Source organism: Carex rostrata, chromosome 5, assembly GCF_964058835.1.
Source record: "Carex rostrata chromosome 5, lpCarRost1.2, whole genome shotgun sequence".
Taxonomy (NCBI): domain Eukaryota; kingdom Viridiplantae; phylum Streptophyta; class Magnoliopsida; order Poales; family Cyperaceae; genus Carex; species Carex rostrata.
The window spans coordinates 9,833,234-9,846,016 of NC_135922.1; the positions used below are offsets into that span (position 1 = coordinate 9,833,234).

Consider the following 12,783-nt stretch of genomic DNA (forward strand, 5'->3'; position numbering starts at 1 on the left):
ATTATGCAATTTTGTTTACTGTGTGCACGTTTGTATGTTTTGTGCGAATAATTTAGTGGCGCATTTTAAGAGGTTTATATTTTAAATGATGACGTGGGACCCACAGGTCAATCATAGATGCGTTGGTAAAATTTGACGGTTCATATATTGCATTTTGTTTAGCCTTTTTTAGTATGGAATAAGATGTAGCTCATAGTTGTAAATAAATTATATTTAAATTGCATGTTGATTTTAATATCTATAATGATGTGATTAGTAATATAAATTGAATACATAATATCTATTTATTTATTTTTGTTGGATTCTTAATTTTCAACTAAAAATTTATTGATTCTTATATATATCATTGTATGACTAAGAGCAGGGGTATCTGATGAACATCAGATCAAATTCAGTATGATGTCCAGTTTAGATCGTTGATTTGCATTGAAATTTGTGCGAAAATTAAAATTGCAATTACTCTATGTAAATATAAACTTAGCACACGAATCTCGACACAGATCAAATGCCTCAAACCACCACAAAAATAACTAAAAATGAATATTGGTAAAGTTGTATTTATATATAGAACTAAATTCACAGGTTTATCTTTGCAATTGAGTTATTATATATTAACTACTTACACATATATAGAAAGCACATGCTGACAATATAAAAGCTGTTTTATTTTTTTCTTTTACATGTAAAAATAATCAAAATAATTTTTTGATATATTAAATCATCAGAATTGAGGACCACATGAGTCAGTTTTCTTTAATATTTAAAAAAAATATTAATAAGCAAAAATTCAAGAGAAAGATGGGCTGCTCAAACTTTCAAATAGTGATAAGCAAATAGGACTTTGAATAGAATGATTGTCAAAGTTTGAATTTGAATTATGATGGCTAGACGGTAATAGTCAAAGCAGGATATTTATATATATCACTACTGAGACTTCATAAACAATTACCAGTTAAGAAATTAGGATACTGGTAAAATAAAATATATTAGTAATTAAAATTTTGTTGCTAGGTTCAGCAGTGGAGTCAAAAAAATTAGTAGGATAGGGTAAATTTAATTTTTTTGGTAATATTTATTTTGAATATTAAGTATATTTTTATAATTTTTTCGGAGCAAAATATTGAAATAAAACCATACTTTGTGGGAAAGTTTTAGACTAAGGATAACTTTATGATTTTTGAATTTTAAATATATTTTATAATTTTTTCTGAGAAAAAGCATAGAAATATATTTTTAGATTTTTTTGAGCCCCTGCTCAATTTTAAGTACATCCCACTTTGATGATATATCTAACTCTTATGATTTACATATTACAAAAAATATTATTTAAATTAAAAAATTAAAATTGAGATATACTCTCAATTATTTAGATGGGTCATCTATAAAATTTGGATTTATCTGATAGAGGAGCCTTCCATGAAATAATGTAAAAATAAAAAATTAACTTAGTCTTATAATTTATGATGAAAAACCAATCACAATTAACTTAAATTTGATATACATGATATCTAAATAATTTACAACACATACAATATTTTTTTTATTTTATCTTTCTTTATAACCTAGAAATCCATGCTTTCAATTCTTTGCCACTATTTGTAGAGAGGTTCATAACGATTACAAATTTACAATCCAGTGCATCGGTCAAATGGATGGCTAGGATTGATTCTCCTATCTTTGTCCCCATACCAAATTCTTCTTAAAATATCTTGACTAAATATTATTCAAATTAAACCTCAACAGTTTGTCAAATCAAATTCAGACTTTAATTGCAAGACTCTTGTAGTCAAATTACTACACGTCTAATTATGATGGAAACGAGACATGTCCGATGGGTATCGGATCCAAATCGGTCTGATTTTTGTTCAAAACTGTTGGATTCGCTTCATGATACGTGCGTGCTTGAACTGTATAAATATTAAAACGGACCGTACAGATCATGAAGCAAATTAAATTGGACCGATTTGAGTTCAATGCTCATCGGGCACGTCTCGCTTGCAAAATTTGAGTGGATATGAAAAAATTCTGAACCATTTAAATCTTTTGTGCACGAATCTCAAAGCACTTAAAACCGGCCCCTCCATATCAACTGGGTTCGTATCCTCTCAGGTATTGTAGAGGATTACCCTCACTTTACGGTTTGAGATTTATCTCAAACCGGTTTGAAATTTGGGCTACAAAAGTGGGCAGTATTATTGGGCTTTGAGATTCGTGCCGAGTTAAAAAGAGATCTAGTAATTGTAAAAGATTCCCTTATCAGATATTGGAGAGTGTGAATTCATATCAAATAGGCACCTTTTATTGGTCTGGCTTTGAATTAACTCAAAAGTTTGATAGGGACTCCCCACCCACGTGCAGAGAACGCGCTTATTGTCAGAGATCTTCTGCGGCTATTGATAAAATGGGTCCAGCTGGTGCTTTCTTTTATTAACCCGCTTTTCATTTTTATCCACTCGCTACACAGTTATTATATATGTTACGCTGTAAAATTCGATTTATATTGATCGAAACATGTCAAACTAGGGACAATAATATACTTTTTCACATAATTTTTTTCAATCATTATTTCTTTATTTCACATTTTTTATTTATAATTTTTGCACCTTGATATTTTTTTTCTTCATTTAACAAACTTAAAAAAAAAGAAATAGTTCAATGTAGCTGCATGTGCTGCTTCCATTTTTTGATTTAATGCCATTTAAACCAGAACCAAAAAGAGAGACCTCATAAATGCAACAGGTAAAACTATATAAAAATGCCAATCATAAAATTACAACAAATTAGTTAATTAGGTCAGATGTCAGGAAATACTGGTAACATATAAAAATTGCATTTATGGTACCATCTTTTTTCCCCATTTATACTGGTATGACATTGCAAGGATCAGAAATTAAACAGAAGTCCCTATAAGGACCTTTTGGTAAAAAGAAAAACATTTAAAATCTCATCCATTTTCTGTATTTACTGATCAATAGAGCTACCTGATTCAATAGCATATCAACCTTTCTAACAGCCCTCCAACAAAAATAAAATCATAAAACAAAAAACAGAGAGAGGAGGGAGAAAGAGCCGGAGTCACCGGCACCCGCAAAAAAATATACAATTGACAGCTTTACGGCCAATCAACTTTCACCTAAATCCTATGCTAAAATTAACTTTTTTTTACCGCAATTCATTGGAAGCGTGGTTCACTCTCAATATATAAGAATTTGAATATCAATATTGTTATCTTTCGGAATCAACGATTGCCATTTCGAGCGGCGAATAACAGTGCTTCTGATTGGTCCCTCTCGAGCTGGCCTTTGACCTTGGATTTGTCGAAACGGGCCCGTCTGACAGCTTGTTGAATATGCCTATCATGCTCTTTTAGAATTTCTTCCATGTTACCGCCTGGTGGCATCAATGGTCCCGAGTAGTGGATTCTATTCTTCTTGGCTCCATTTACCTACAAATCAAAATGTGTTTATGAATAAAAGAAATTTAATGAATGGTCAAAATATCAATGTTTTTTTTTTAATTAAAATGAAAAAAATGCCCTTAGGAGAAGAAAAATGTCCAAATTACTCCCTCTCGCACTCTTTTACCTCGGAAACAAACAACAAGAAATGGGCATGTCCATTTTAAGTATAAGCTACATAGAAGCAACACTTTGCAAACTATATGAGATATCAATCATTTTGGATGTGTATATGCAAAATTTACTTAAAAATACATTTCATATATCACATAAATGCTCTTAGGAGAAGAAAAGGAAAGAATCTTCCAATCCTCTCTCCCACTCCTTTTTTCCTTGGAAACAAACAAGGAGAAATAAATGCAAAATTAACTAAAATTAGTAGCGAGAAGAGAAATCTTACAGGATGAGGTTCTTTGTTTGCAACGGGTTCTTCCTTTCTATGAGAGGTCGACGGCCTCTCCAATAAATGTGAAGTATAATCCACAACACTACTGGCCCCACCGGTATAACTACTAAACCTAGACCCGGTTTTATTCCCTTGCTTATTCATGCTCTCTTTCATGCTATCCATCCGCATGACCCCACCACCTCCTCTTGCTGTGGCAGCCCCCATCCCAATCGGGCCCGAGAAGTGGGTCAGATCGGGACCGTTATATCTCGGCATCTGGCCATTGGATGGTCGGCCGAGATTTGATGTGGTGCGGCCAGTGTGAGCAAGATGGGGTATGGTGGGACCCACTCGGTGAGGGAACCCATTTTCAGGTACTACTCCAGGTGGATCTATAGGGAACCCTGATGCACTACTGCTTTTAGGATTTACTTGTACCAGCCGATGCTAAAAAAATAAAAATAAAAATTTAAATGTAAGGTTAACCACAGGAGCAATAACAGTACTTAAGGAAGAGTGAGGCCATGGTGCTATGCATAGCGCAGATTGGTCCTTACTATGGATCAATATTTTTATATTCAAAGTCCAAATGGTCGATTTGAACCGTTCAATATGATTTCCGTATGAAAATGTACTTGTAGACTAAATTTTACATTTTTTAGAATTTTTTTACACAGATAGAAAATCACTATTTCTACATGCCTAAAAATAGTAAAAAAAAATCTAAAAAATGTAAAATTTGATTTCCAAGTAAATTTTCATATGACAATCATGTTGAACGGTAGATTGACTATTTAAACTTTGTAAATGAAGATATTGATCAAAGTACAGACTAATGTGCGCTATGCATAGTACCATAGCCTCACTCCTGCTATAATTATTAAAATAAAAATATTTACAAGAACTGTACCTTTAATTCCGCATGTGCATCTGGTACAGGTAACTGTTTCCTCCTCATATCAGCATCATGGCCTTTACCAGCAGCAGCCCGTTGTCTATTAAACAAAAAAATAAATCTCAATTCGGTTTAATTTAATTAAAGAAAATGACTGCATTTCCTAATAATTGAGTTTGTACTTTTCAAGTCATAATATTTTTTGGTGGCCTGTCAATCACCAGCCAACTGATGTTGAAATGCTGTTATAATGTATTTTTAATCTTCACCTAATTTCTAATAACACCAACATTCCAAATTTTCCATTAAAAAAATTCAAAAAAAAAAAAATTATACCTTCGGGCCTCTTCGTCACGAAGCTTCGCATCATACTCTTTGCTAGGTGGATATTTGGGAAGCTCTGACGGATGGCACGCATAGGGCTTTGCATTAAAGAACTAAAAAACCCGTTTGTAAAAAATGCATTAGATTTACAACAATACATACTAGAGCATAAAATATAATAAGGAAAATTTCTTGAGTCCCATTGAATCCAAAACCCATCAAATAGGCTTTAAACAATGAATCCAAACAGATGTACCTTACGAGTGATGTATTTATATGCAAAATTTATAAATTTTCGAATTAATTTGTGCAGTCGCGGTCAAAACATGACAAAAAATGAATGCTATAAAATTAACTTAAAAACTTTTTTTTTACGGTTGACTTCATACAAAATGAATTTGAAATTTCATAAATTTTGCATGTAAATGCATCAATTGTGAATATATTAGTTTGCATATTTTTATTGTTTCAAGCCTATTTGATGGGTATACATATAAACTTAAAAGTTCCTAAAGATAAAAAGTGAAACAAGTAAAGTTAACTAAGATTCACACACTTGAATAATAAACTAATTAAAAAAAGAAAAAAAAAACGAAAATAGCATACTTCGCTCTGGAGGGAAGAGGCAGCGGTGCCTCGAGATTTGGGTTCGACACCAAGAAGACGATCCAAGAGAGACAAGGCGGGAGGAGGAAAATCTCGGTACGTGTCATTGAAGCAGCGCCGGTATGGGTGTTGCGGTTTGAAAATGGCTGCCCGAGATAACTTCAGGCTTGCCCAGAATTCCTCTGACGGGGACCCACACAGCTTAAATATTTTATGTAGCTGTTCCACCTATTAAACAGCAAAGATCAATTTTTTTTAAAACAAAAATCTCAAATTTTCAGTTCATCTAAAGCCGGGCCAAATTTTTTTCAGTACCTATTTGGAATGCATGGTTCCAGTATTATTGTGCTTTGAGATACATGCAGAAAAGATTTAAACGATACAGATTTTCCACAGATCAACTCAAAGTTTGTGCTATCTCAGAGGATGTGAATTCATAGTTTATAAGGCTATAGCCTATAGAAGATGCTTCACCTATTGTAGTACCGGTTCAGGATGTACTATGAGAACATATATCACATGGTAAGCATTACATGAATGATTTAATATAGAGTTCCTTCTCTTATACATCAAATGGACGATGCTGTTTCCACTTTTATACATCCAACTTTTATCAAAATTTGCAATAATACCCCTTTAATTTTAAACAATTAAGTACCTCAGTTCTCCCAGGCATGATAGGCTTCCCAGCAAGTAGCTCAGCCAAGATACACCCGGCACTCCACAAGTCAACTGCGGGGCCATAATTGGTGGACCCCAACAAAAGCTCAGGGGGCCGGTACCACAGCGTCACGACCCGGCTTGTCAGTTGTTGTTTCTGGTTCGGGTTGAAAAAAGTGGCCAACCCGAAATCCGCTATTTTTAAGATGCCATCATTGCTGATTAAGAGGTTGGCTCCTTTTATGTCACGGTGTAAGACCCCACGGGTATGGCAGTGGTCTAGACCTGATAACAATTGTTGCATGTAGCATTTCACCTAAAATGGCATCATATTGATCATTAAAAAAAAAAATCTCCATATATGTATTAGTAAAAGAGTGCGGCTAGGGTACTATGCATAGCACACATTGGTCCGTTCTATGGATCCATATCTTCATTTTAAAGGACTAAATAGTCGATCTGAACCGCTCAACATAATCTCCAAATGAAAATGTACTTGGAGGCCAAATTTGACATTTCTAAAAAAAATTGTACTATTTGTTTGATAGAAAATCTCGAGTGACTTTGTACCTATCCAAAAAAATAGAATTTTTTTTTATAACATGCAGAATTAAACAACATAGTATGGACCAATCCGTGCTATGCATACTACCATAGCCTCACTCATCTTCATGTATGTATTAGTAAAGTACAATAAGGAAAATAAAAAGAAGTTTCATACCTGGGGCTCAGTAAACTTGAGGCCGGGGGTGGCAGCAAGGCCGGCAAGGTCGTGCTCCATGTATTCAAAAACCAAATAGAGACTACTTGACATGCGGGAGGTGACGAGGCCTTCTAATTTGATGACATTCGGGTGATCAAGGCGGCGAAGAATGTGAATCTCTCTGGCCATGAATTTCACACTCTCCGGGTCCATATTCGCAAAACGCACCTTTTTCAAAGCTACAATTTTCCCCGTCTCCAAATCCCGGGCCCGGTACACGCTGCTATATGTACCTTGACCTATCTAAAACAAAATATAAATCAGGAAAAATTGTTGAAATTTAAATTCAGTTGTATTGACGTGTAAATTTTTCAGTATTCAATTTTAACAAATGAAAAGGTATGTTGGTACAGGATTAATGGGACCCAGTAATTAACACAGGTATATTAGAGGCATTTTCTGGCAAAATCTCAACACCATTAATAAATGAAGGTTTCGAACTAAAAGCTCAAAAATGGGCATGAAACATTGCCACTATAATTAAGTAAACTGAAAGAAAAAAACCAATTTACTATGCAAATTTTGAAACCCTGCATAAATATTGTTCTTGCTTACCTGAAATAATGTGCTTTTAAATTTTTTGTCAATTGTATCAGACCAAGCAATGAAGATTTCCAGTTACCCAAAAGACCAGTTTTGAATTTAGAAATTTAAGGTAAGAGATAAAACCTTGTCTAGCTTCTCAAAGGACTCTGCTTTACGTGGGACCCACCCTCTGACAGCCTCTCCGGCAACATCTGTCAGCCAGCGAGGCCAACCAGCAGACGACACCTGCTCAGCCTCCACCCCATTTGGCACATCACCCCTCAAACCTAAATTTGAATTCAATTTACCTTCTCCTTTCACCTCTTCATCATCTGTCCTGTTACCGACTCTAGCATCAAAACCTGTGCCATTGGCCCGGCTTCGTCTCCTCCTATGATGACCTGTCGTTTCTGTACCAGTACCAGGCTTGTTATCAGCTTTCCCAGACTGTACCAGAATTGAAGCGTTGTTATTCTGATTTTCGGGAATAAGGCGGAGAGAACTACTCCTCTCAGCATGTGCTATCACTACCCCATCTTCTTCTTCCTCTATCTCATGATCTCTTCTCTTGCTAGAACTAGAACTAACCAACCTTCTAAGAGAACTACTCGATCCTTTTCTCGGTTTAATTTTCAATTCCTCATGGAGATTATTGTGATCATGGAATTGCTTTGAACTTGCACAACCCATGATATCAAAATTGTAGCAATATATTTAGGGTTTGATGAAACCCTAAATATAGGCCAGATCGAACTACCACTTGAATGTAACTTCAGTAGAATCACTTTGCAAGAAACCAGTTTGCGCTGTATTGGCCTAAATTAGGCCACTTGAAACCAGTTCAAGAAGAGATCCGATGCTTCAGTTCAAGAACCTGCTATGAAGATCAAAGCAAAACAAAATCACCTTAAATCAAAGCAGCCAAAATCAAATTTCAGGGAAATTTTTTCAAAATCTTGAATACCAACTAAAATTAAGATACAAAGCGATTGAAATTGCTGTTAAGAAACAAATTTCAGATCAAAAGTGTGGAACCTTTGATTCGTGCATCAATCCAAAAAGGCGAGATCTTTTCTCTGTAAATCAGGCGATTGTTGGGCTACAAAATTGGGTTCTTTACCTCACAATTGGAAATCACAGTAAGTAAATAAATATGGGAAGAATTTGTAAAGGGTCAATTTTTTTTCTAGAGAGAGAGAGGAGAGATTCAGAGAGAAAAAAGCCCCAAAGAAGACAAATGGATATTTTGCACGTGTACCCTCGCTCTAATCAAAATCATTAGTCAAAAGTTTTTTATAAATTTACACTGTTTGTCATTTTCACATTAGCCCCTATGTAATATTTTATTCCCTATTCATAGTTCTGAAGGTGTTATATAACAAATTATAAATATTTTTCAAAAGAAATAGTTTAAGAATAATATATTTTACTCTGCTTCAATTCAATAAATTTGCATAAATGTCCCCTTAAAGATGGAAATTGCTATCGTTAATGATATGTAGTTTTAATAAGAACAAACCAACAAGTTATAGTTCTAAGTTGCTATCGTTAATGATTCCACTAAAGAAAATAGTGCACATTCAAAATGAGCGTGCTAAAATTATGTTTGACCAAAATTTAACTGTTTTTCAAATCAAGTAGTGGATTGCTAATACCCGTTCGGGTATTACCCGTTTTACCCGGCCCGTACCCGTTACCCGAGGTATCCGTACCCGTGCCCGAGTATAGGCGGATACACGGGTACGGGTTTGAGACGGACCGGACTCAATGATTCGGGAAAAAAATCCGTCCAACCCGTACCCAAAACCCGCCTACCCGCACCCGTTTACCAAACCAACTTTACCCGTTTACCCGTGTACCTTTACCCGTTTACTCGTTTTTTTTAAATTCAAAATTATTTTGCCGCCGAAAAAAATAGTATTAAAAACAGAAAAAAAAAACTAAAAAAAAATACCCGTACCCGTTACCCGAGACGAGCACGGGTTTGAAACGGATAGGGTACATTTTTTTAAAAACCTACCCGACCTACCTGTACCCGTTCTACCCAACTACCCGTCCTACCCGTACCCGCCGTACCCGACTACCCGTCCCGGGTATACCCGAGGTACCCGTACCCTACCTGAGAGCAAACCCCTAAAATCAAGTTTGTAATTTACTTGATCAAGTTACTTTTAGTTGCTTAAGGTAATTTAGTTTGATAGAAGTTATTTATTTTTTTGAAAAAAAGGACACTAACCGTGTTTGGTCGGACAATTTTTTTTTCTACTAAAAAAGGCATGCATTAAAATAGAAAAACGATTATAATTTTAATTAAATAATATATTTACTGACAAATTTATGGTGATAATAATAATAATGTATGGTAAATTAAATTATCAATTTATTGGTATCGACGAATTTATAAAGAAAAAAACATATATTGGATAATTCAAAGTTTTTTTTTGTGAAAATTAGTCATTCATCTTTATTTGAACATGTGAAAAGTTTTGAATTCTAACTTTTTTCTTAGAAAGTTGTTTGATATAATAACAATTTAATTTGAAATAGGTACGTTTACACATCAAAAGTTTGTTGGTATATATTATGGTATCATGAAATATATTTCTTTTTATATATTTTTTTAAAAACATAACGTATAATAGAGGCTCTTATTATACATGACATTTTACAAATTGTTTTAAAATATAATTAGCACATTAGAGACAATAAAAAATTAAAAACATAGTACGAAAAATATATTTTGTAAGGACTCAAAAATAATTTAAGTGTTTGTTAGGGAAATCGTTGTGATTTTGATTTGACTTGTGGGGTCTTTGTAAGGTCATTGAAAAGAGCCACACACTTGACACACCTAACGAAACTTGCTTGTAAAAGGCGGGCCCACTGGTCAGTCAGAGACAACGACAACTTATGGATCCCCACCAGTTAAAAGTGCATATAATTAAGCTGTATTTATTTTTTAGATTTGGATAATTAGTTAAAGAAATTCCTGTTATAAAAGTAAACAGTGATTGTGATGTTTTTGTACAATTTTCCAACACAAAAATTATAACCACACAAATTTAAATTTATCAGCAAAAAAATAATTATAAAAAAAGGTATATATGCTTATTTTAACAAAAACCAAGTCCATGAACGCGTGGATTTAATGATTTACATGTGCTAACTTTTTCAAGTCTCTATCCTTCTTATGAAATCTCCATTCAATTGCTTAGTGGGAATTGATTGTCAAGCCTCTTACACGCCAAGACTTTCCTTTTTTCCTCTCTTTCTCAGTTTTTCTTTATTATTTGTTATTATTTATTATAGAAATTCACATTCTAATATTAATGCTTGTCAATTCTGAAGTCATAGTATCTCTTATTCTTGTGACAAAACTTTCTAGAACTTATAGTATAAACAATATTTAAAGGATGCGCTCATGCCATAGAGATATTTCTTCTGGAAGAATTAATCACAAGAGCATACGGATACGGATATCTGACGTCTGAATATCCGTATGGATATAAATACTGATATGATTTTAAATTTTAATTATATGTATCCGAATAATAGATATATACTATATAATTTAATATATATTATGAAATTAATCCATGTTATTCACCATTATATATAACTAGATAAATATTATGAACTTTGATGATTTTTTAATAATTCTTATCTTATTTTAATAAATAATAGAGTTGAAAACAGGATATCCGATCTGTATTCATATCTGAAAAATAAAAACATATATAGATATGATTTTACCGCTATCAAATCCATTTCCACACCCTGAATAGCTATTAAATGCACAGAATTTTAACTTTAAGATATCAAAATCTGTTATTAATTAATTATAGAGTTCTAATAGTCAACTAGAATTTTCGTTAGTCAACAGTCAATTATACATAGGTTAACGTTTCCTTAACAACAACAATCACAATATATAATTATAGAAAACAAATATATAACTGATTAACATTATTTCCTTTTATTAGTATCGCCGACAAAAATTTATTATTATGTTGTTGGATTTCACACTCAAGTAGCTTGAAGATCTAATTAAGTATTTTTTTTTAATTGGTGGAACAATTAGTTAGCATACAATATATAATAAAAATAATTATCAGGACCTTGATGCAAAAACATAATTTAAACATAATGATATTGAGAAAAGATATATAGAAATATATACAAGTATGAAATGTTTTCTTGTTACCATGTTTCTCAAACATAGACTTCATCAAACATAGACTTCATCAGACCCAGCTTTCCTCTGATATTTAGAATAAATGAATAGCAAATTAGTGAAGGAAAGGAAGTGTTGATTTGTCACAAAACTGGGTCTGATTTGGCCCACTAAAGCCCAATATGTAGCTCCCAAAAGCATCTCTTCAATGGGCCATATGTCTATATAAAAATAGTTGAGTTTGAATCTATGAAAAATTATATTATAGTCTTAATTTGGTGATTTCATTCACAAATGAAGAATGTAAATTTTTTTAAAGAATACTATAAATTGCAAAACACGTTATGATTTTATTATATCTATCACACAAAGGCAACTAAATTTTAGTCTAATATATAGTCCAACATAAGCTAAGTGGGTAATCGGAATTTCATGAGCGTTAATTAACTCACTAGGAAATAATAAATGGGAAGAGATAGATATGCTTCAATAATAATCTTAGAAGAAAAAGAGAACAATACAATACATATTGACTCCTGGAAGAAAGGATTGGGGGCAGGGTGAGTTTATTAGCTAAATGCAGAAGTTGTACATCTTTTTTTTTTTTTAATGGCTTGGTAGAAAACACATGAATTAAAATGTTGTTTAAACCAAAACAAGGAGGTCGCATCAGAAGTAGCGAGGAGAAAATATCATGTGTGAAATAAAAATAAAAAAAAGGAAGAAGACAATTAGAAGTAAATGATATCTCCATTTCAAATTAAAGGACATATTAATTAGTCAATTCAAAGTTTAAATTTATTAAATAAGAGGTTAGATAATCAAAAGGGGGATAAAAGATAAATTGATAATTTTTTATGGGAATTTTGGATATTATGGTGTGTTGATGAAAAAATTGGCTATTTCAAAAGTTTAGATGGGCACACTAGAAATTTTCCCTATAAAAAAAATGGGAGAAGTATACGTGGTTGAGAGACTCAGTCCAAGCAAA

General features: G+C 33.1%; 1 protein-coding gene across 2 annotated transcripts; it reads right to left on the reverse strand.

The window, feature by feature from the left end:
- Window positions 1-2,890: 2,890 nt before the first annotated feature.
- On the reverse strand, window positions 2,891-8,890 carry LOC144554063 (putative serine/threonine-protein kinase At1g54610). 2 transcript variants are annotated; one of them, XM_078302273.1, is made up of 9 exons: window positions 8,654-8,890; window positions 7,763-8,492; window positions 7,052-7,336; window positions 6,329-6,646; window positions 5,671-5,898; window positions 5,077-5,177; window positions 4,756-4,840; window positions 3,858-4,292; window positions 2,891-3,445 (listed from the first exon to the last, which is right to left on the reverse strand). In XM_078302273.1, the coding sequence occupies exons 2-9, from the start codon at window positions 8,306-8,308 to the stop codon at window positions 3,239-3,241; spliced, it is 2,205 nt and encodes a 734-aa protein (XP_078158399.1). In that variant the 5' UTR covers window positions 8,309-8,492; window positions 8,654-8,890; the 3' UTR covers window positions 2,891-3,238. The 2 variants fall into 2 exon arrangements, with proteins under 2 accessions (XP_078158399.1, XP_078158400.1); XM_078302274.1 differs by having other exon boundaries at window positions 7,763-8,495; window positions 8,654-8,885.
- Between the last annotated feature and the right edge of the window lie 3,893 nt (window positions 8,891-12,783).